Here is a 25,835-nt window from a genome sequence, read left to right on the forward strand (position 1 = left end):
GTCGCCCGCAAAAGCTGGCGACGCCAGATTTTGCGCAATTTTGGTATCACATATACGGCGTAGCATACAAGTTACGCGCGTATATTTCACCCTTCGGCCGTATTTTTTTTACCCATAGACTAACATAGAACTACGAGCAATTTAGTATCCAATATACAGCTTAAGTACTTACACACGCAGATTTCTGAAAATCTACTTTATTCTCATCTCGCCACAAATTGCAGGCGCAGGAACCCTTGCATTGACTAAAAAAGCAACGTAACTCCCTGGAAGCCTTAACAAACACATACATTTAAGCAGCATCTCAAGGTTAAAGGGACAGTATACTATGATATTGCTTTTTTAAGGTTTATTTGTGTATTTGAAATAGTTTGAAACCACAGCATAATCATCAAATGGATTGAGCTTGTATATACTTTATCACATTGTGGACATATACTTGCTTATTTACTGTAAATTGTATTACCTTCATCTCTTTAGAACCCACTGGAGTGTAATTTATTCTAATGCTAACACAGCAAAGGGACAGTCAAGTCCAAAGCAAACCTTATTCTTTTAAATAGGGCATATTATTTTAAACTACTTTAAGATTTAATTAGAACACTTGCTTTGTTCTCTTGGTATTCTTAGTTGAAAGCAAAACCTAGGATGGCTCATATGATCATTTCTAACACCTTCTTGAAGGCTGCCTCTTTGTAATTGTGTCAAACCAATCACAGACACCACAACCTCTCACCTGCAGACTTAAAACACCTGATAATGCCCACCCTATCAGTAACATCACTACTATATATACCAATGTTTCAATTTATATTGGATGTGAGATACATTGATTTACATCTTAGAAGTGAATATTACTATATGTACACTTCAGAAACAATTATTGTGGATGTGAGTTATAGTACAAGAATATGTCAGAAACAGGATAATATTACCTTTTTTGGGCCATTTTCCACACAGGCCTTATTATATGTTTTAACAATATTAGTGTACTAAAACACCCCTCACATGGATGTGGATGACAATTATATGGTAAATAACAGAGGACAAGATGTATGGTGAACTATAAGAATATTTATTTCTTTTTGGCTTCTTGTATGAGGGAGCTGAGGTGACTGCAGTGGATCACCGGCACTATAACAGATTCATTTCTATCTCCTTGAATATACACTGAGATAGATACATGAATAATTCCTGTGTGCCCTCTTGTTCTATCTTGCTCCCATTATAGCTATATCCGAATTATAACATCTTGGACACAATACAACAGATAACAACAAAGTGCTTAGGAGCTTTATTGGGAAGAAAGACTGACTTTTAAAAAAGGACGGATCAACACTTTATACTGTCTCGAGCCGCTGAGATAAAAAATCCGCTACATAATCTGGAGAAGACCATCGGACACTTGCAAGTATCGCTACTAACTGCTACATAGTAATTACATACTGACATAATTGTATACCTTCAACTGGGACATTTTTTCAAACGATTACTGTGTCCAGTTTTGTTACAACGATTGGAGGATTACTACCAGTCAGGTGACGTGACGTCAAACCTCACGGCTCATCACTCACAGTTACTCCTAACGGCTAATAGATCGGACGCATCAACTATACACTGTGCTTGAAAGCCGTTTGGATTTTACTCACTCCTATGGTTATATCATTGATAACATAACGTTATGAGATTATTGTGATAACATCTATCTGCCTTAATTAAGCTGAAACTTTTTTTTTTATTATTGTATATTGGCCTATCCCCCTAAATTAAGCTGATACATTTTTATTACTGTGCCCTATTATATCGGCCTATCCCCCTTTTTTTCTAGATCTATTTTTGTTAGCAATAGCTTTGTTTTTAAACACATTTTTTTAGCTATGTTTTTTTGTCTTTGATGCCGGCATCCTATATATCTTTGTATGTGCATATTGTTTAATTGTAAACTACGATATTTTCAAAAGACCGTTATATAAATTTATTATTTATTTGCTACATTGATTTCCTTGTCATTCCAATTTTTTATATTTTTCTTGGTTAGCTCTATTCGTGGAGCGCTTATTCCACTCCTTATTTTCACTTTTTTACTTAATAGTCTGTATTTTGAGATTCATCAGACCACTTAGGGATTTAAGCATCAACCATTTAATTAGCACTCACACCAACCCTCTCACCTTGACTTCAGTGGATTTCCTTGTTCTCCTGGTTTGAGAAGATTCTTCTGTTTCTGCTGGTCTGCTGGCCATAGATGATAGGCTGGAGGCAGTGTCCTGCTGGTGTGTAAAGTGCTCAACCAACACACCCAAGAGTTGATTTTGTTCCCGCCATCTATTGTCCATCTGCATCTGCATATCAGACAGAATTCTCATCATCTGCGACTGGTTTTGTACAATTCCATTTAATGATGCTGCCATGTCCCTCTGCAGCTCTATACTACGCTTGAGTAACCTCTCTTGGCTGCTGTGAAACCTCTGTTGACCTCTTTGTCTGCTCTTGCAGCTTGTTATGAGCCTCCTCTGGAGTGAAATGTATTCCTCACCCAGGGGAGAAAACAGTGCATCCACTGGCTCTTCAGCAGCAGGGCTTCTAGGTGTTTGATGTGCAGGTTCAGCTGCATCTGCTGCTGCTTGTGGGACATCTTCAGCTGCATCTGCTGGTGCTTGTGGGACATCCTCAGCTGCATCTGCTGCTGCTTGTGGGACATCTTCAGCTGCATCTGCTGCTGCTTGTGGGACATACTCAGCTGCATCTGCTGGTGCTTGTGGGACATCCTCAGCTGCATCTGCTGGTGCTTTTTGGACATCCTCAGCTGCATCTGCTGGTGCTTGAGTAATTCCAGCTATATGCTAATCTGCAGATGGTGGAGCTCTCCCAAGTGAAGAGAATGGTGGAACTCTCCCAAGGGAAGAGGATGGTGGAGCTCTCCCAAGGGAAGAGGATGGTGGAGCTCTCCCAAGGGAAGAGGATGGTGGAGCTCTCCCAAGGGAAGAGGATGGTGGAGCTCTACCAAGGGAAGAGGATGGTGGAGCTCTACCAAGGGAAGAGGATGGTGGAGTTCTCAGGGTGGATTGGTAGTCCCATTGATGACCAGTGTGTGACCACTCAGTCTGTCCAGTTTGCACATCTTGCGACATACCCTGTGTGTAAAAGCCATGACTGCCCTGATATTGTGTTGGGGGGGTAAAGACATGGACCCTTTGTGGCTGACTTGGCTCCCCCTCAAAGCCAAAAGAAGAATATTACTGTGGCCAGGAATCTTGCCAGGGCTCGTATGGCAATGGTGGTAGCATCACTTCCGGGTCCTCTACTGAAGCCATCCAACCCTGCTCATGCCTGGGAGCATAATGTTCACTTGGTTGCATGAAGACTGGTGGTGGCTGCATGCCTGTGACTAATGGTGGTCATGGAGTTGGCTGCATGCCTGTGACTGGTGGTGGTGGTGGAGGTGGCAGCATGCCTGTTTGCATCCTGGTGACAGGAGGTTCTGTGGAGGAGTCAAATGATGAGAGGGATTAGTACAGTCATATATATGTCCATGTGGGCATACCATGTACATTGATACATGCTAGGGCCTATACTCATTCTCATGTCAAACTCTATAACATGCATGTGCACAATGTGATTTGTGATATGAGGGATTCTAATCTGCACAGTATATAGGTATGTGTTTCATACAATTGTTATGTGTACATGTCATTGATGGAAAAAATGTGTTTTTTAAGTGACACTATGGTCACAGAATTTACTTTAGCCTGATGTAGGCACAGAACCCGCTTTCTGAGCTAAAAGTATTGTGATGGCTATAGTGTCCATTTACTGAAAACTCTACTTGTGGCTTGTGGCCTGTGTTACTCTGAGACATGTTAGTATTGCACTATTCCACCTCATATCATGAATTGCATTGTGTTAAGTAGCATTAATGTTAAATATAATTGTAGATGTTTTTGTTAGTAGGCCAAATACCATGCTCCTCATTGTGTACATGAATGTGTGACATTAAAGGATGTTATATATCAAATACATATCATACTGGTGTGTGGGATGTTACTCACCAGCATGATGTGCTGTGGTTGCAGCCCCTGGAATTCCACGGACTGCTGTGATACTCAGGGACCTGCTTATCATCTCCTGCCAGGTGTTGTATTCTGTGTCCAGGGGTGGACCACAGCCTGTTCCCCTCTGGTGCATGGCTTCCTGCCCCATCTTCTCTTTCACCCGCCTCTTACAGTCATCCCACCTTTTTTAAGGCCCTCAAAAGTCCTCCTCTGCGGGGCCACAATGTTGACGGCATCCTCTACCACCAACCATGCCCTTTTTACGCCTCTGGCAACGCCTTTGCCCTTCTCCTGGCCAAAGAGGGCACTGTGGTTGTCCATGATGGCCTGGACTAGGGCAACATTCTCATCGAATGAGAAGTTAGGACATCTCATCCTCTCATACTCTGTGGACACCTGGCTTGCTCCCTGCGATGTCCCTGGTGTGAGTTCCTCCCTATCCTCTCCCTCCTCCCCCCTTCTGTCCCCATGTGCACCCTCTGTCCCTCTCCTTGATGTGCCTGGTCTCTGGGGCTCTCGGGCATCTCCCCTCCCATCATCCCTTCTAGCTCTCCCTCTCCCCACTCCACTTACTCCCTGACGGGGACCCCGCTGCTCCGCCTGTCCTCTCCAATACTCCTCTCCCTGCCACTTCTCTCCCCTCCGCCCTACCTCTCCCTGCCATCCTCACACTACACACACTCACATACTCACACTCACTCCAAGTTCAATCACACACAATCAGAACCAAACACTCAGCCTATGTGTGAGGTGTTAGAAAAAAAAGTGTTGTGTATTTTGTATATGTATGTATGCAATATGTGTGCAATATGTAAAAATATGTGTAAGTGTACAAGCTTAAACAACCAACAATGCGACCTAACTAACTCCTCTGTTTGCGCCTCTCTCTCTACTCTGACTAATCCTCCACTCCACGGTAGTGTGCTGTAGCTCAACGAACCATCCAAACACACTGAAGAAAATGGCGGCTGCGCATGGGTTTATATATGACTTTTGAATAGCGTAATTACGTTGCACATTTTTAGATGGAGTCGCGGGTGATTTTTACAAGTGTTATCCTAATTTGCATAAAACTACTCTTTACGTGGACAAGATACAGGCGTAAGTTACTTGCAACGAAGAACGCCAGTTTGTCCAACTTACGCCACTTTAGCATCTGACGGCGCCGTATATGTAATACCCCAATGTGCGAGGCGACATTACGGGCGTCGCTGGTTCCCTCACTTGCGCCGAAAACTACGCCATATATCGGATCGCGCCCCATAGGCTTTCTAAGGGCTTTAAAGGGGCGGAACTTCAAGATTGTCATAAATAAAAAAAGAGTGGGCTGGCATAACATTGCATTAAGAGCATTACTATATGCACTAATTTAACCCTTTCACAGATGGATTACAACCCAAAAAGGTACACATATACTTTTTTTAATGACAAAGATTAAATATATGGCATTTGATTAGTAAAGGTTTACCATCACTTTAACTAGAGATTAGACCTCTGGTTAAGAAAAAAAAGTGCAAAATTGCACCTAAATAAAGAAAACAGTTTTATCAAATATATGGCCTTTGTATTTATTTTTGCACAAATGTTATAAGGGGTTAAAGTGAGGGGACATAAAGTGCCTTTTTATGGAGGTCAATAGGGGAATGTGTTTTCCTTTATAAATATATATGTACATAAGCATATACATAAATATTTATTTACTGCTGAAAAATGCTGCACAATTTGCCCCTTACACTGCACTAGGTGATTTGCTGTGGCTGCCGACATAAATACGAGGCTCCCTTTGGAGCCTATGGAAGTGTGCTCTCCTTCGGTTTTGTGCCGTACCTGTAATACCAGCGCACATTTTACGTGTATTATTATTATCGGTTATTTGTAGAGCGCTAACAGATTCTGCAGCACTATAAACAAAGGGGGAGTACAACAAAACAATTATAGAGAGCAAATGGGTAGAGGGCCCTGCCAAGAGTTGCACTGTTGTAGTCAGCTCTTAAGAAGGTGATCTACAAACAGTTGGACTCTTAGGCTTACATGCTAAGTGGGTCCATGGGATAACAATGGAGGAGTGGAACTGGTATAAAGTAAGGTTAGCATAGGTAGGTTGTATGCATCCCTGAACAGTAGAGTCTTTAGGGAGCGCTTGAAGCTTTCAAAACTAGGGGAGAGTCTTGTGGGGCGAGGCAGAGAGTTCCACAAGATGGGAGCCAGTCTGGAGAAGTCCTGTAAATGGGAGTGTGATGAGGTAACCAGAGAGGAGGAGAGGAGGAGGTCGTGAGCATATCAAAGGGGACGGGAGGGAGAGTATCTGGAGACAAGGTCTGAAATATAGGGGGAGCAGTGCAGTTAAGGGCTTTGTATGTCAGACTGAGAATTTTATCTTTGATCCTAGAGGCAAGAGGAAGCCAGTGAAGGGATTGGCAGAGAGGAGCAGCAGATGAAGAGCGACGTGTAAGGAAGATGAGTCTGGCAGGGGCATTCATTATGGATTGTAAAGTATCTAGGTGGCAGTTGGGGAGACCAGAGAGGACAGAGTTGCAGTAATCGAGGCGGGAAAGAATGAGGGAGTGGATTAAAATCTTAGCTGTGTCTTGTGTAAGGAAGTGTCTAATTTTAGAGATATTTTTAAGGTGGAATCGGCAGGCTTTAGCCAAGGACTGAATGTGAGGAGTGAAAGAAAGATCTGAGTCAAATGTGACCCAGAGACATCGAGCATGCGGGGTAGGGGTAATGATGGAGTTGTCGACAGTTATAGAGAGATTGGGGGTGGAGATTTTTGAAGGGGGGAAAATGAGGGGCTCAGTTTCGGAGAGATTTAGCTTGAGGTAGTAAGAGGACATCCAGGAAGAGATGTGAGAAAGACAGTTAGTGACACGGGTTAGCAAGGAAGGAGATAGGTCTGGTGCAGAGAAGTAGATTTGGGTGTCGTCGGTATACAATGATATTGGAAACCGTGGGACGTTATTAGGGAACCTAGTGATGACATGTAGATTGAGAAGAGAAGGGGACCAAGGACAGAGCCTTGCGGTACTCTGACAGAAAGTGGTGACGAGGCAGAGAAGGCTACAATAAAGAGGGAGGGGAGTAGCTGTGAGGGGATAGGGTCAAGGGGACAGGTAGTGAGGTGAGAGCGCAGTATAAGTGTTGTAACAGGGGAGAATGAGCTAAGTTTAAGGTTATGTGGGTTGTGGTTGAGTGAGAGCATTTGAGGGGGGAGAGAATGGAATTATGTTGAGAGCTGATATCATTTCTGATGGAGTCAATTTTGTTATTGAAGTGGCTGGCAAAGTCTTTAGCTGACAGAGAAGTTGTATTAGGAAGTGGGGGAGGGCGGAGGGGAGTATTGAAAGTGGACAACAGACGTTTGGGGTTTGAAGAAAGATTAGAGATAAGAGTAGAGAAATAATGTTGCTTATGGAGATTAAGGGCAGAATAGTTGAATTCAAGAGGAATTTGTAATGAAGAAAATCAGCTGAACTCCGAGATTTTCTCCAGTGCCGTTCAGCAGTACGGGAATATCTGCATAGGTACCGTGTCAGAGGAATATGACAGGGCTGAGGATGAGTGTTTGATTTCTGAGCAATGGTAAGAGGAGCAAGATTGTCAAGGACGGATATAAGGGTGGAATTATAGTGGCAGATTAGATTGTTCAGGGCAGGAAAAGGAGGAGAAGGATGAGAGGAGAGGTTTGAGGGAATTAGCAAGCTGTTGCTGATCAAAAGACATAATGCGGAAAGGAAATATAAAGACATAATGAGGAAAGGAAATAAGGTAGCCAGGCAGACAAGTGATCTATACATTGAGTTGAGGAGCTAGGGGGTCGGTATATGACTGCAACACGTACAGAGAGAGGGAAGAATAAGCGAATCATGTGGGTTTTGAATGAGGGAAATGTGAGGGAAGAGATGGGATGTATTTGTTGAAAGGTGCAGCGAGAGGAAAGTAAAATACCTACACCACCTCCTTGTCTATTACCAGACCTAGGAGTGTGGCTGAAGTGGAGACCCCCATGTGACAGAGCAGCAGTGGATGCTGTTTCTAGGGGAGAGAGCCAGGTTTCTGTTAGGGCCAGAAAGTTGAGGGAGCGGGAGATGAAGAGGTCATGTATAGAAGTAAGCCTGTTGCAAACAGAGCGAGAGTTCCAGAGTACGCAAGTGAAAGGGGTAGTGGCTTTTGATGCAAAAGGAATGTGAGTAAGGTTTGCAGAGTTTTGTTTTCTGAGTCTATGGGATGTACACATGGTTGTGCATGGCTGGGCAGTGGTTGGGGACCAGGATTAGGGGAGATGTCACCAGCAGTAAATAAAAGCAAGAGGGAGAGAGACATGAGATGAGATACGAATTTGCAGTAGTGAGACTGCTTTTGAGACGAGCTGCAGGGGGAAGAGAGAGTGTTTAGGTATAGGTAAAGTTCATGAGTACAAAAGTAAGGTGAGTTTAAGAGAGATGGGCTAATGAACAGTGCAGGTGGAGAGGGAGAAGGAGTAATTGAATAATTTAGTTTGTTATAGAGACAAGAGGTAGCAAAAAGGAATATGAATATATTGAGCATTTTTACAAAATTGGGAACCAGTCAAACACATAAGACACAGAATTACAGTAGCAATTGCATAAGAAAACAAAAAGGTATAGGAAACATATTACAGAGGTTTTCTCCTTGTGTCTTGCCCCATTCTTGTATAATTCTAATGTTAATGCCTTACTTATAAAATGTTAAGTTAATTCTTGTATAATTCTAATGTTAATGCCTCACTTATAAAATGTTCACTTTGAAAATGTGAACATATGTTGTTATAGCAATGCACAGCCCAGTGCAATGCACAATCCAAACTAGTATGACATATATGCAGACAGGGCAGTCAGCTGAGTCCACTAAATTTAGTTGATTGCTAATCAAAGACAATTGGAAAGGCCAATTGGAAAGTTAGATTCTGGTCTGGTCAGGGTGAGATGTTAAAGGGACAGTCTAGGCCAAATTAAACTTTCATGATTCAGATAGGGCATGTAATTTTAAACAATTTTCCAATTTACTTTTATCACCAATTTTGCTTTGTTCTCTTGGTATTCTAAGTTGAAGCTTAACCTAGGAGGTTCATATGCTAATTTCATATACCTTGAAGGCCACCTCTTTTCAAAATGCATTTTAACAGTTTTTCACCACTAGAGGGTGTTAGTTCATATGTTTCAAATAGATAACACTGTTCTCATGCACGTGAAGTTATCTGGGAGCAGGCACTGATTGGCTAAACTGCAAGTCTGTCAAAAGAACTGAAATAAAGGGGCAGTTTACAGAGGCTAAGATACAAGATAATCACAGAGGTTAAAAGTATATTAATATAACTGTGTTGGTTATGCAAAACTGGGGAATGGGTAATAAAGGGATTATCTATCTTTTAAAACAATAAAAATTCTGGTGTAGACTGTCCCTTTAAGTAAAGAGACAATACAATTTGGAGGGGGTGAAAACTGTGGCATAAGACAGCTATACATTTTAGAATAATAGCAAGTATTGATAAGGATTGAGCATCACATGGCAATTAACATAACATTAGAAGTAAGACATTGGATAATAGTAAAACAAATGTAGGACTAAATTAAAGGGACAGTATACACTCATTTTCATATAACTCCATGTAATAGACACTACTATAAAGAATAAGATGCACAGATACCGATATAAAAATCCAGTATAAAACTGTTTAAAAACTTACTTAGAAACTCTCAGTTTAGCTTTGTTGAAAAGGCAGCTGGAAAGCCCACTGCAAGTGGGATATAAGACACTTCCGCCCCCCCCTCCCCCTTCTTTTGCATATGAAAAGACCATTTACACAAACAGGAGCAAGCTGGAGAAGGTAGCTGACGGTATTCACATAAAACTTTGGGGCTTGGTTAGGAGTCTGAAAATCAGAGCAATGTTATTTACAAATAAGCAAAACTAAACTTTTTTTTTAAAAAAAAACTTCATGGGCTATATAAATAGATCACCTACAAAACATTTATGCAAAGAAAAAATCAGTGTATAATGGCCGTTTAACAAACTAAAATCATTTGCTCTATGTAAATATTCACATACCAAAATAGAGTTACAGGAGAGGAAAAAAACAGAGTGCAGTGAATACTTTGCAGATTGACAAGGAATATATTCATTCACATACCAAAAATAGAGTTACAGGAGAGGAGAAAAACAGAGTGCAGTGAATACTTTGCAGATTGACAAGGAATATATTCATTCACATACAAAAAATAGAGTTACAAGAGAGGAAAAAAACAGAGTGCAGTGAATATTTTGCAGATTGACAAGGAATATATTCATTCACATACCAAAAATAGAGTTACAAGAGAGGAAAAAAACAGAGTGCAGTGAATACTTTGCAGATTGACAAGGAATATATTCATTCACATACCTGAAATTAGAAGAGAGAGTAGGGTTAGCTTGATGTAGTGTGCATTGGTATGAGTGGAGCACAAATATCGTGCTCGCGTTAGCACAATATTGTGCTCCACTCATAATCTAGCCCTTTGTATTACAATCTCAAACTGTTTAATGCCCATTTAAAGTAACAATAATTATAATACATTAAATTGGTGCTCTTTCATGCAGCATGCCTGATAGAATAATAATAATAATTCTTAATGCCAATGTGCCCACTGACACTCTTTATACTTACAGTTCTGCAGAAACACTATACCTCTACCAGAAAGATGAAAGTTCTACTTAACTTGTCATTACTTATTACTTTGGTACTTGCCTCAGACCATGACGCATCACATGAGGTAAAAAAAGACCACAAAGATGATCATGAAGTAGAACAAATTAAAAAATCTGTAGAACAAATTGCACCGGCAAATATGGAATTTTCTATTGATCTGTACAAACACGTCGCTTCCAGTTTAGAAAAGTCATCACCAAGCAACATATTCTTCTCCCCTTTGAGCATTTCAACAGCCTTTGCTATGTTGTCCTTAGGTGCAAAATCAAAAACTCACAAACAGATTCTTGAAAGCCTAAAATTAAATCAAACAACCATTTCAGAAGAAGAAATATATAAAGCATTTGGTCATCTTATCAGGACACTGAATAAAAATAAGAGTCATTTGAAAGTAAACATTGGGAATGCGGTCTTTGTACAGGAAAGTCTAAACCTCGTAAAGAGTTTTGTGGATGATTTGAAGCATCACTATAATGCAGAGCTTCGTGTGTCTGATTTCACAAAGCCAAAGATTGCAGAACAACAAATTAATGATTATGTGAAGAATAAAACAGAAGGGAAAATTGATCAACTTCTCAAAGACCTTGACCCAAATACTCAGTTGGTCCTTCTGAACTACATCCTATTCAAAGGTAAGAAAGTACATGTCCTAGACTCTGTATGATGTATTATTTGGCTTTAAAAGGGAATGTATCAACTGAAACTAACGGCTAAATTTAGAGTTCTGCGGCCAAAGGGGTGCGTTAGCTACGCTTGCTTTTTCCCCCCGCACCTTTTAAATACCGCTGGTATTTAGAGTTCACAGAAGGGCTGCATTAGGCTCCAAAAAAGGGAGCGTAGAGCATATTTACCGCCACTGCAACTCTAAATACCAGCGTTGCTTACGGACGCGGCCAGCTTCAAAAACGTGCTAGAAAACAATGGGGCAGTTTGAGCTGAAAAAAAACCTAACACCTGCAAAAAAGCAGCGTTCAGCTCCTAACGCAGCCCCATTGTTTAATATGGGGAAACACTTCCTAAGTCTGCACCTTAGCACCCTAACATGTACCCTGAGTCTAAACCCCCCTAACCTTACACTTATTAACCCCTAATCTGCCGACCCCGCTATCGCTGACCCCTGTATATTATTATTAACCCCTAATCTCCCGCGCCGTACACCGGCGCAACCTACTTTATCCCTATGTACCCCTAATCTGCTGCCCCTAACACTGCCGACCCCTATATTATATTTATTAACCCCTAATCTGCCGTCCCCAACGTCGCCTCCACCTACCTACACTTATTAACCCCTAATCTGCCGCCCAGAGCTCGCCGCTACTCTAATAAATGTATTAACCCCTAAAGCTAAGTCTAACCCTAACACTAACACCCCCTAAGTTAAATATAATTTAAATCTAACGAAATAAATTAACTCTTATTAAATAAATTATTCCTATTTAAAGCTAAATACTTACCTGTAAAATAAACCCTAATATAGCTACAATATAAATTATAATTATATTGTAGCTATTTTAGGATTAATATTTATTTTACAGGCAACTTTGTATTTATTTTAACCAGGTACAATAGCTATTAAATAGTTATTAACTATTTAATAGCTAAAATAGTTAAAATAATTACAAAATTACCTGTAAAATAAATCCTAACCTAAGTTACAATTAAACCTAGCAATACACTATCAATAAATTAAATACAATGCCTACAAATAACTACAATTAAATAAACTAACTAAAGTACAAAAAATAAAAAGAACTAAGTTACAAAAAAATCAAAAAATATTTACAAACATTAGAAAAATATTACAACAATTTTAAACTAATTACACCTACTCTAAGCCCCCTAATAAAATAACAAAGACCCCCAAAATAGAAAAATGCCCTACCCTATTCTAAATTTAAAAAGTTCACAGCTCTTTTACCTTACCAGCCCTGAAAAGGGCCATTTGCGGGGCATGCCCCAAATAATTCAGCTCTTTTGCCTGTAAAAAAAAACATACAATACCCCCCCAACATTACAACCCACCACCCACATACCCCTAATCTAACCCAATCCCCCCTTAAATAAACCTAACACTAAGCCCCTGAAGATCTTCCTACCTTATCTTCACCATGCCAGGTTCACCGATCCGTCCTCCGAAGTCTTGATCCAAGCCTCCGAAGTCATCCAAGCCCAAGTAGGGGCTGGCGATCCATAATCCGGCTGAAGTCTTCTATCAAGCGGCGGCTGAAGAGGTCCAGAAGAGGCTCCAAAGTCTTCATCCTATCCGGGAAGTAGAGGAGATCCGGACCGGCAACCATCTTGATCCAAGCGGCATCTTCTATCTTCATCCGATGACGAATGGTTCCATCTTAAAGACCTCCAGCGCGGATCCATCCTCTTCTTCCGACGTCTAACTGAAGAATGAAGGCTCCTTTAAGGGACGTCATCCAAGATGGCATCCCTCAAATTCCGATTGGCTGATAGGATTCTATCAGCCAATCGGAATTAAGGTAGGAAAATTCTGATTGGCTGATGGAATCAGCCAATCAGATTCAAGTTCAATCCGATTGGCTGATTGGATCAGCCAATCAGATTGAGCTCGCATTCTATTGGCTGATCGGAACAGCCAATAGAATGCGAGCTCAATCTGATTGGCTGATCCAATCAGCCAATCGGATTGAACTTGAATCTGATTGGCTGATTCCATCAGCCAATCAGAATTTTCCTACCTTAATTCCGATTGGCTGATAGAATCCTATCAGCCAATCGGAATTCGAGGGACGCCATCTTGGATGACGTCCCTTAAAGGAACCTTCATTCTTCAGTTGGACGTCGGAAGAAGAAGATGGATCCGTGCTGGAGGTCTTCAAGATGGAGCCGTTCGTCATCGGATGAAGATAGAAGATGCCGCTTGGATCAAGATGGTTGCTGGTCCGGATCTCCTCTTCTTCCCAGATAGGATGAAGACTTTGGAGCCTCTTCTGGACCTCTTCAGTCGCCGCTTGATAGAAGACTTCAGCCGGATTATGGATCGCCAGCCCCCGCTTGGGCTTGGATGAAGACTTCGGAGGCTTGGATCAAGACTTCGGAGGATGGATCGGTGAACCTGGCATGGTGAAGATAAGGTAGGAAGATCTTCAGGGGCTTAGTGTTAGGTTTATTTAAGGGGGGTTTGGGTTAGATTAGGGGTATGTGGGTGGTGGGTTGTAATGTTGGGGGGGGTATTGTATGTTTTTTTTTACAGGCAAAAGAGCTGAATTATTTGGGGCATGCCCCGCAAATGGCCCTGTTCAGGGCTGGTAAGGTAAAAGAGCTTTGAACTTTTTAAATTTAGAATAGGGTAGGGCATTTTTTTATTTTGGGGGTCTTTGTTATTTTATTAGGGGGCTTAGAGTAGGTGTAATTAGTTTAAAATTGTTGTAATATTTTTCTAATGTTTGTAAATATTTTTTTATTTTTTGTACTTTAGTTAGTTTATTTAATTGTAGTTATTTGTAGGTATTTTATTTAATTTATTTATTGATAGTGTAGTGTTAGGTTTAATTGTAACTTAGGTTAGGATTTATTTTACAGGTAATTTTGTAATTATTTTAACTATTTTAGCTATTAAATAGTTCTTAACTATTTAATAGCTATTGTACCTGGTTAAAATAATTACAAAGTTTCCTGTAAAATAAGTATTAATCCTAAAATAGCTACAATATAATTATAATTTATATTGTAGCTATATTAGGGTTTATTTTACAGGTAAGTATTTAGCTTTAAATAGGAATAATTTATTTAATAAGAGTTAATTTATTTAGTTAGATTTAAATTATATTTAAGTTAGGGGGGTGTTAGTGTTAGGGTTAGACTTAGCTTTAGGGGTTAATACATTTATTATAGTAGCGGTGTGGTCCGGTCGGCAGATTAGGGGTTGATAATTGTAGGTAGGTGGAGGCGACGTTGGGGGCGGCAGATTAGGGGTTAATAAATATAATATAGGGGTCGGCTGTGTTAGGGGCAGCAGATTAGGAGTACATAGGTATATTGTAGGTTGCGGCGGTGTACGGAGTGGCAGATTAGGGGTTAAAAAAATATGCAGGTGTCAGCGATAGCGGGGGCGGCAGATTAGGGGTTAATAAATATTATGTAGGGGTCGGCGGTATTAGGGGCAGCAGATTAGGGGTACATAGGGATAACGTAGCTGACGGCGGTGTACGGAGCAGCAGATTAGGGGTTAAAAAATGTTAACAGAGTGGCGGCGATGTGGGGGGATCTCGGTTTAGGGGTACATAGGTAGTTTATGGGTGTTAGTGTACTTTAGAGCACAGTAGTTAAAAGCTTTATAAACCGGCGTTAGCCCAGAAAGCTCTTAACTACTGATTTTTTTCTGCGGCTGGAGTTTTGTCGTTAGATTTTTAACGCTCACTTCAGCCAAGACTCTAAATACCGGCGTTAGAAAGATCCCATTGAAAAGATAGGATACGCAAATGGCGTAGGGGGATCTGCGGTATGGAAAAGTCGTGGCTGCAAAGTGAGCGTTAGACCCTTTCCTGACTGACTCCAAATACCAGCGGGCGGTAAAAAACAACGTTAGGAGCCTCTAACGCTGGTTTTGACGGCTACCGCCAAACTCTAAATCTAGGCCCAAGACTTGTATCCAGTCTAAAGTATATTTACATGGTTGGATAGCTTAATTTTTATTTTACAGTGTAATTATATTTAATTGGCAGAGCGTGTATACAGAACTAACAACAAAGTTTTAAATACTTTTTCCATTTTTCCTCCCATATCATATCCTGTTAAAGCCGCATCACTTCCTCTGAGATAGCAAAAATAACGGGTAGATTACGAGTTTTGCGCTAAACAGAGTGGGAAACTAACAGCAAAAACGTTTCACTTTCCATAGCGCTGCCATTACAAGTTACTGAAAAGCCTCTTTGTGCATGTGATATGGTGGCGTTAAGCTCCATACCGCTCAAAATCAAAGGGCTGCTTTGACGTACTTGTGCACGCTTTCCCCCATAGACATCAACGGGGAGAGAGTTTTAGAAAAAAAACTAACACCTGAAGTGCAGAATGAAAAATCTCCGTAACGCAACCCCATTGATGTCTATGGGGAGAAGAAAGTTACGTTTAAATCTAACACCCTAACATAAACCTCAAGTCTAAACACCCCTAATCTGCTGCCCCTAACATCTCCGACACCTAAATAAAGTTATTAACCCCTAATCTGCCGCCCCCGACATCGTCGACGCTAATCAAAGTTATTAACCAATATTCCGCCGCTCCCCGACATCGCCGCCTCTATAATAAAGTTATTAACCCCTATTCTGCCATTCCCTAACATCGCCAACACTATAATAAAGATATTAACCCCTAATCTGCCGCTCCCCAACATCACCGACACTATAATAAAGCTATTAACCCCTAATCCGCCGCTCCCACGACATCGCCGACACTATAATAAAGTTATTAATCCCTAAACCTCCGGCCTCCCACTTCGCCGTCACTAAATAGACCTATTAACCTCTAAACCTCTGGCCCCCACATCACCGCTACTAAATAAACCTATTAACTCCTAAACCGCAAGCACCCCCACAACGCAAAATACTAAATTAAACTATTAACCCAAAAATATAACACCCCTAGCTTTAAATTAAAATTACAATATAACTATTTTAAAATAAATAAAAAATTACCTGTGAAATTAAAAAAAACTAAGTTTAAACTATAAATTAACCTAACATAACTAAAATTTAAAAAAAAAATACTAATTAAAAAAATCTAAATTACAAATGTAAAAAAAAAATAACACTATGAAAAAAATTAAAAAATCTAAAATTACAAAAAATAATAAAAGCCCAAAGCCCTAATCTAAAAAAAAAAAAAAAAAAAAATTAAAAAATAAACCTAACACTAACCCTCGAATATCTTCTCACGGTCCCTGAAGTCCGGACATCCATCTCCATCCAGGCGGCGAGAAGTCTTCATCCAGACAAAGATATCTTCTTCCATCCCGGGGGCGTCTTCTATCTTCATCCCGGCGGTGCAGAGCTATCCTGGAAGCCGAAGACATCCTGTGTGGTCTGTCCTCTTCATGCGGTCACCGCCGTACACTGAAGTTGAATGCAAGGTAGCCGTTTCTTCAAATTCAAATTAGCCAATATGATGAGAGCTTCTGAAATCCTATTGGCTGTTCAAATCAGCCAATAGTATGAAAGCTACTGAAATACTATTGGCTTTTCAAATCAGCCAATAGGATTTCAGTAGCTCTTATCCTATTGGCTGTTTTGAACAGCCATTAGGATTTCAGTAGCTCTCATCCTATTGGCTGTTTTGAACAGCCAATAGGATTTCAGAAGCTCTCATTCAATTGGGTGATTTGAATTTGAAGAATCAAATCAGGCAATAGGAAGGCAAGGTATACCATTTTGAAACTGCTACCTTGCATTCAACTTCAGTGTACAGCGGATACTCTATGAAGAGGACGCTCCGCATTGAATGTCTTTGGCTTCCAGGATGGCTCCACTCAGCCAATAGAATGTGAGCCCAATCCTATTGGCTGATTGGAAGTGCATTGGAGTCCTTAGCAGTTAAGTAGATGAAAACATTAAAAAACATATTCATGCAATATTGAATAAAGCATTACAGTGTGTATTTACTGTAAATATTTCACATTCCAATTTTCTGCACATAACAGAATATGTTCTATGTATTTATAAATAGGTATTGTTATATATATATATTTGTGTGTGTGTGTATATATATATATATATATATATATATATATATATATACCTATATTTGTGCTCCATACATAACACTAGATCACGCAATTGTACACTGGTATTTGAAGTGGCCCGCAATGCAAACATGAGCTTGCATTTGCATTGCATGGAAGCTTTGTGCTCAATAAAGCGTGCTTCCATTTGATCCAGCGCATCGAAAGGGGTAAGTTGCTCAGCGATGAGCAGCACATTGAAATATATATAAATATATACATATATATTTATGTGTTTGTATGTATATATACACATAATAACACACAAATATGTATGCATTAGGGCCGGGCGATATGGGCAAAAATGAAAATCGCGATTTTGGGCCCAAATTATTTTCTTATAAATGACTATAACACCTTAATTTTTCAATAAAAATGTATTTAACACTACAGAATCTTAATGTACATGTTTCTCAATGTCCAATACACTCTTGGAGCATAAAAATACAAACCACAAAATAGTTAAAATAAAATAAGCTGCCTGTGTTGTGGTTATATAGTAGCCACTAGCCAGTTCTTAGGTCTTCTGACACAACATTGTCATGTTTTCTTGGGCAGTCATTCTAACTGTGGTATGCTTAACATATGAAGCAGTGTAAGCATGGAGAAACCTGAAAAGTGCTGACTTTACAGCAGTATGACTTGTGTATAATATAAAAGCAGTAAAGGTAGTACAATGCACACACTGCTGCATGTGTTATTCATTTAGATGAGTGACTGTCTAGGCAAACATGAGGGATGTGGCATTGACAAGGTCAATCCTGACATCCTGCAGCCTGTCATACTACATCACACAGCTATTCTGTAGTAGTAGTACATAACAGAACACTAAGAACAGTTATTGTTAGAGGTTAAAGTACATAATACAAACAAGTGAACTCAACACATATAAATCTAATTGAAATTAAATTAGCTGGCCAGTTCTTACCACATTGTCCATGTTTTCTTGGGCAGTCTAGCTGTGGTATGAGTAACATATAAAGCAGTTTGTGCATGGAAAAACCTGAAAAGTGCTGACTGTCCAGCAGCATGATTTGTGTTTCTAAGTGCAGTAAAGGTAGTACTTAGTACAATGCACACTGCTTCATGTGTTAGTCATTTAGCTGAGTGACTGTCCAGGAAAACATGAGGGATGTGGCATTGACAAGGTCAATCCTGACATCCTGCAGCCTCTCATATTACATCACACAGCTATTCTGTAGTAGTAGTACATAACAGAACACTAAGAACAGTTATAGTTAGAGGTTAAAGTACATAATACAAACAAGTGAACTCAACACATACAAAGCTAATTGAAATTAAATTAGCTGGCCAGTTCTTACCACATTGTCCATGTTTTCTTGGGCAGTCAGCCTAGCTGTGGTTTGCGTAACATATAAAGCAGTTTGTGCATGGAAAAACCTGAAAAGTGCTGACTGTCCAGCAGCATTATTTGTGTTTCTAAGTGCAGTAAAGGTAGTACTTAGTACAATGCACACTGCTTCATGTGTTAGTCATTTAGCTGAGTGACTGTCCAGGAAAACATGAGGGATGTGGCATTGACAAGGTCAATCCTGACATCCTGCAGCCTGTCATATTACATTAATTTTTACAGCTATAGCTGTAGTACAGAACACTGAGAACAGTTATAGTTAGAGTACACCACCGCTTGACCGTATATTAAAACAAATGTATAATATAAAAAATTGAGTATGTTGTACAATTCAACCACCAGATGTTAGCGCACCCTAGGCTTTTGCTAGAGCATTAACATTTTATTCTCAACTTGCAATATGAGAATAAAAATGGGAGCACTGTGGGTTGCACTCTAGAGATGTTGGCGCACCATAGCACTAACATTTTTAACCTATACTTGTAATGTAGGGCTATATTGTTATATTTTTCATGCACTTGGCTTTACTGATAATTAGCTTTTTCTTTGATTGTATGTCTTCTCTGGAACATTAGGAGAATGGGTACATACTTTCAACCCTGAGTCCACACATTTGGGTAATTTCATTGTGGATGATAATACTACCGTTCATGTTCCAATGATGTCTCGTAGTGGAAGATATAAGATTTTCCAAGATGAAGAGCATTCATGTGTTGTAGTTCAACTGCCCTACAAGGATAATGCATATATGCTTCTCGTTATACCACAACTGGGAAAAATCCATGACATAGAAAAAGCATTATCTGTTGAAAAAATTACAAAATGGACAAATTCAACAGTTTACAGGTAAGTGTTATTTTACTTACATAGCAAAGCGCTAAACTATTTAAAAGGACATTCAAAATTTAAATGCACATAGACTAATTACATCTTTGAATCGGAACATATTTGCAATATACATGTATAAGCACAATGCTTCTAGTAAAAGTTATCACTGTTTAAGTTTTAACATTTTTCTCTGCACGTGCATGTGAAGCATAGCTTGATATTGCTGCAATGTGTAAACACTAAATAAAAAAATGCTTCAAGCTATGGAGAGAATGTAAAAATACCAGTTTCTGTATGCTTTAGATTGGAAAACTCAAATGCACCCATTCTTTGCTCTTTAGTATAAATACTATGTTGCAGATTAATGGGACATAATGGTCAAATATTGAAATTTGTACATTTCAATTAAAAATATGTGTTTTTGCAATATAATTATGTTAGCAAAATATTTTTAGTTAAAATTATTATTGTTTCAATTAAATAAATACATATGCTATGCATAGGGCTGCCTGCCACCTTTAATTCACACAAGACCTGAACACTCTGGTGTCGTGCACAGTACAGCATTATTTTTTTGCAGAGTAAACACAAGGGGGTCAATTTATCTAAGTGCGAGCGGACATGATCTGATATAGCGGATCATGTCCGCTGCACATCGATAAATGCCGACAGCGTATGCTGTCCATTCCTGTGAACTGCTGGTGCAATGCTGGTGCATTCCTGTGAACTGCCGCTAGTAGGGAGTGTTAATCAACCCAATCGTATTCGATCGGGCTAATTGCTGTCCGCCACTTCAGAGGTGGCGGACGAGTTAAGGAGCAGTGGTCTTAGGACCGCTGCTTCTTAACTTCCGCTTCAGGCGGAAATGAAGCAAAATGGGTCGGAAAGCAGCATCTGCTGCTTCATAAATCGACCCCTACGTATAAAAGCAAATAAACAGCAAATAAATGTCTGTCCGACATGATCCAATCAGCAGATCATGTCCGACAGACATTGCTGAATGCGGAGAGCAATACGCTCTCCGCATTCAGCATTGCTCCAGCAGCTCTTGTGAACTGCTGGTGCAACACTGCCCCCTGCAGATTCGCGGCCACACGGCTGCTAGCAGGGGGTGTCTATAGACCGCTGCTTTATAACTGGTGTTTCTGGCGAGTCTGAAGGCTCACCAAAACACGGCCCTTCAAGCTCCATACAGAGATTGATAAATGGGCCCCAAACACTCACATAGATATTCGCATTCTCACACAGTCTTTATCTCACACAATCTCACACTCACAAGCAAACACACACATGGGGGCCGATTTATAATTGTGCGGGCGGACATGATCTGCTGTAGCGGATAATGTCCGCCACACATCGATAATTGCAGACAGCATACGCTGTCAGCATTTATAATTAAACAAAAGCATTTCTCGTGAAATGCTTGTGCAATACCGCCCCCTGCAAATTTGCGGCCTCTAGCAGGGGGTGTCAATCATCCAGATCGTATCTGATTGGGATGATTGCTGTCCGCTGCCTCAGAGGTGACGGGCGAGTTAAGGAGCAGCGGCCTTTTGATCGCTGCTTCTTAATTCCTGGTTCTGGCGAGACTGAAGGCTTGCGCGGAATAAGCAGCATAGACTGCTTGATAAATCGGCCCCATAATCTCTCTCACACAAACTCTCACACACACACAAAGAAACGCTCTTACACACACACACTCTCAAACACTAACACACACACTCTGTCTCACACTAACGCTATCTCACACGCACACAAAGAAACGCTCTTACACACACACTCTCAAACACTAACACACACACTCTGTCTCACACAAACGCTATCTCACACGCACACAAAGAAATGCTCTTACACACACACTCTCAAACACTAACACACACACTCTCAAACACTAACACACACACTCTGTCTCACACAAACGCTATCTCACACGCACACAAAGAAACGCTCTTACACACACACTCTCAAACACTAACACACACACTCTCACAAACATTCAATCCCACACATAAAAAGACTCAGTCTCATACTCACACATTAACATACACATAACCTCTCACACACACAAACTCTAACACACACACAAAGACACGCTCTCACACATAGTCTCTCACACACTAACACACACAATCTGTCTCACACAAACTCTATCTCACACACACACAAAGACGTCACACTTTCACACGTAGTCTCACACACACTCTCACTCAGTCTCATACTCACACACTAACACACACAATCTGTCTCACACAAACGCTATCTTACACACACACAAAGAAATGCTCTTACACACACACTCAAACACTAACACACACACTCTCACAAACATTCAATCCCACACACAAAAAGACAGTCACTCTTTCACATGTAGTCTCATACACACTCTCACTCAGTCTCATACTCACACACTAACATACACATAACCTCTCACACACACAAACTTTAACACACACACAAAGACACGCTCTCACACATAGTCTCTCAAACACTAACACACAAAATCTGTCTCACACAAACTCTATCTCACACACACACAAAGACGTCACACTTTCACACGTAGTCTCACACACACTCTCACTCAGTCTCATACTCACACACTAACACACACAATCTGTCTCACACAAACGCTATCTTACACACACACAAAGAAATGCTCTTACACACACACACTCAAACACTAACACACACTCACAAACATTCAATCCCACACTCAAAAAGACAGTCACTCTTTCACATGTAGTCTCATACACACTCTCACTCAGTCTCATACTCACACATTAACATACACATAACCTCTCTCACACAAACTCTATCTCACACACAAACATAGATGGTCACTCTTTCACACGTAGTCTCATACTCACACACAAACATACACATAATCTCTCTCACACAAACTCTATCTAACACACACACACAAAGACACGCTCTCACACACAGTCTCTCAAACACTAACACACACACAATCTGTCTCACACAAACTCTATCTCACACACACACAAAGACGGTCACTCTTTCACACGTAGTCTCATACACACTCTCACTCAGTCTCACACACTAACATACACATAATCTCTCTCACAAACTCTATCTCACACACTCACAAAGACATGCTCTCACACATAGTCTCTCAAACACTAACACACAAAATCTGTCTCACACAAACTCTATCTCACACACACACAAAGACGTCACACTTTCACACGTAGTCTCACACACACTCTCACTCAGTCTCATACTCACACACTAACACACACAATCTGTCTCACACAAACGCTATCTTACACACACACAAAGACGGTCACTCTTTCACACGTAGTCTCACACACACTCTCACTCAGTCTCATACTCACACACTAACAAACACAATCTGTCTCACACAAACTCTATCTCACACACAAACAAAGATGGTCACTCTTTCACACGTAGTCTCACACACATTCTCACTCAGTCTCATACTCACACAAACTCTATCACATAAACACACAAAGATGGTCACTCTTTTACATTTAGTCTCACACACACTCTCACTCAGTCTCATACTCACACACTAACACATATATAATTTCTCTCACACAAACTCTATCTCACACACAAAGACACGCTCTCACACACAGTCTCTCAAACACTAACACACACACTCTCACAAACATTCAATCACACACACACAAAGACAGTCACTCACACAGTCACACACACAAAGACACTGACAAACACAAAGACATACACACTCTCATGCCACAGCTAAGCACATGAAGGAGCCATAAAAAATTTGCATGTCTGGATCTGACTAAGCTTCAAACCCGGACACACAAATGGAAACCTGGACTGCCATTCCCGGAGAGGTGGCAACCCTAGCTATGCACTCCCTGTGATCCAACACTGTACATTCTCAGAGAGTCATCAGTGGTTTACACAATGCACACCAATACCAGCTCTCTCAGTAGGTGTAGTGTTTGAAACAGCATATGTGTGTATGCTGCTGAAACAATAATAACTTTCACTAAAAGCATTTTTGCTAAATGAAATATATTGCACAAATGCTTCTATCTATAATTGAAATCTACTCATGAACCTTTAAATTTTGACTATTGTGTCCCTGTTTAGAATTGATTAAGAATAGTTTAAAGGGATATAATATTCATATACTAAATCACATAAAGTGATGCAGCATAACTGTAAAAAGCTGACAAGAAAATATCACCTGAGCATCTCTATGTAAAAAAGGAAGATATTTTATGTCACAATTCTTACAATTTCTTCAGCTTACAAGAGTAAGTAATAGCCAATCAGCATCAGCAGTACTGAAGTCATGCTATGCTTTGCTGTGATCTCATGAGAGTTCACTGAAATCTAGTGAGATTGCATAGTAAACTTCCTTAAACTAAATAGGGAAATAACATGAATGTGCATGACAGATGCATGCTCCCTTGCAAGTCCTGGGACTAGTATCCTGATTAATTAATAATTAAATTCCCTTTACAATGAAGTGTGAATACATAGAAAATTTTGAGGTAAATATCTTCCTTTTTTATTAGAGATGTTCAGGTGATATTTTCTAGTCAGCTTTTTACAGATATGCTGCATCACTTTCAAGTGCCTCAAAATTTGGATATCGTGTCCCTTTAAAAAGCACAAGGAAAGTAGATTAATTATGTATGTTAGGTACTTTAATGACTGCACTATTTAGTTTTTGTGCTGTTACGGACACTGGGAAATCTGCTGCCCGCTGAACCCACACCACCAACAATGATAGGTCGTATTTACATTATGGCCTAAATTAAACATAGAAACTTACGGCTAAATTACGAGTTGTGCAATTAAGAGGTCCTAACGCTGCTTTTTTACGCCCGCTGGTATTACGAGTCTTGAAGGTTTAGGGTCACCGCACACTTCTTTGGCCTTCCCGCAAAACCACTTACGTAAACTTTGTAAAGTCTTTTTCTATGGGACTTCCATAGCGCCTGTATTATGAGTCTGTCCTGGGAGGCCAAAAAGTGAGCGGTACAGCCTACCCCGTCATGAGTCCTAACGCATTAAAAAGTCAGTAGTTAAGAGTTTTATGGTACAACGCCCAAACATTAAACTCATAACTAAAGTGCTTAAAAGCACACTAACACCCATAAACTACCTATTAACCCCTAAACCAAGGCCCTCCAGCATCGCAAACACTATAATAAAAAATGTAACCCCTAATCTGCTGCTCCGGACACCGCCACCACCTACATTATATTTATGAACCCCTAATCTGCTGCCCCCAACATCGCCAACACCTACATTATATTTATTAACACCTTATCTATGCCGCCCCCATTGTCGCCGCAACCTACCTACACACTTTTTAACCCCTAATCTGCCACCCCCAACGTCGCCGCCACTATAATAAACATATTAACCCCTAAACCGCCGCACTCCTACCTCACAAAAATTAGTTAAATATTATTAACCCTAATCTGCCGTCCCTAACATTGACGCCACCTACCTACATTTATTAACCCCTTATCTGCCACCCCCAACGTTGCCGCCACTATTAAAGTTATTAACCCCTAAACCTAAGTCTAACCCTTACCCTAACACCCCGTAACTTAAATATAATTACAATAAATCTAAATAAAATTCCTATCATTAACTAAATTATTCTTATTTAAAACTAAATACTTACCAATAAAATAAACCCTAAGCTAGCTACAATATAACTAATAGTTACATTGTAGCTATCTTAGGGTTTATTTTTACAGGCAAGTTTGTATTTATTTTAACTAGGTAGAATAGTTATTAAATATTTATTAACTATTTAATAACTACCTAGCTAAACTAAATACAAAAGTACCTGTAAAATAAAACCTAACCTAAGTTACACTAACACCTAACACTACACTATAATTAAATAAATTAACTAAATTAAAAACTTTAATATAGTGGTGGTGACGTTGGGGGCGGCAAATTAGGGGTTAATAAATGTAGGTAGGTTGCGGCGACATTGGGGGTGGCAGATTAGGGGTTAATAAATATAATGTAGGTGTCAGCGATGTTGGGGGCAGCAGATTAGGGGTTCATAAGTATAATATAGGTGGCGGCGGTGTCCGGAGCGGCAGATTAGGGGTTAATAATATAATGCAGGAAGTGGCGCTG

The 25,835-nt window shown here is 40.2% G+C and overlaps 1 protein-coding gene across 1 annotated transcript in view; it reads left to right on the top strand.

Moving 5' to 3' along the window:
* The window catches only part of LOC128644880 (serine protease inhibitor A6), a 60,717-nt gene that overhangs the window by 22,460 nt on the left and 12,422 nt on the right, over positions 1 to 25,835 (top strand). Inside the window, exons 2-3 of the mRNA XM_053697515.1 lie at positions 10,719 to 11,390; positions 19,451 to 19,721. Coding sequence (XP_053553490.1) covers positions 10,751 to 11,390; positions 19,451 to 19,721 — 911 coding nt within the window. The 5' untranslated portion in view covers positions 10,719 to 10,750. The remainder of the gene's footprint in view (positions 1 to 10,718; positions 11,391 to 19,450; positions 19,722 to 25,835) is intronic.

Source organism: Bombina bombina, chromosome 1 (assembly GCF_027579735.1).
Source record: "Bombina bombina isolate aBomBom1 chromosome 1, aBomBom1.pri, whole genome shotgun sequence".
Lineage (NCBI taxonomy): Eukaryota > Metazoa > Chordata > Amphibia > Anura > Bombinatoridae > Bombina > Bombina bombina.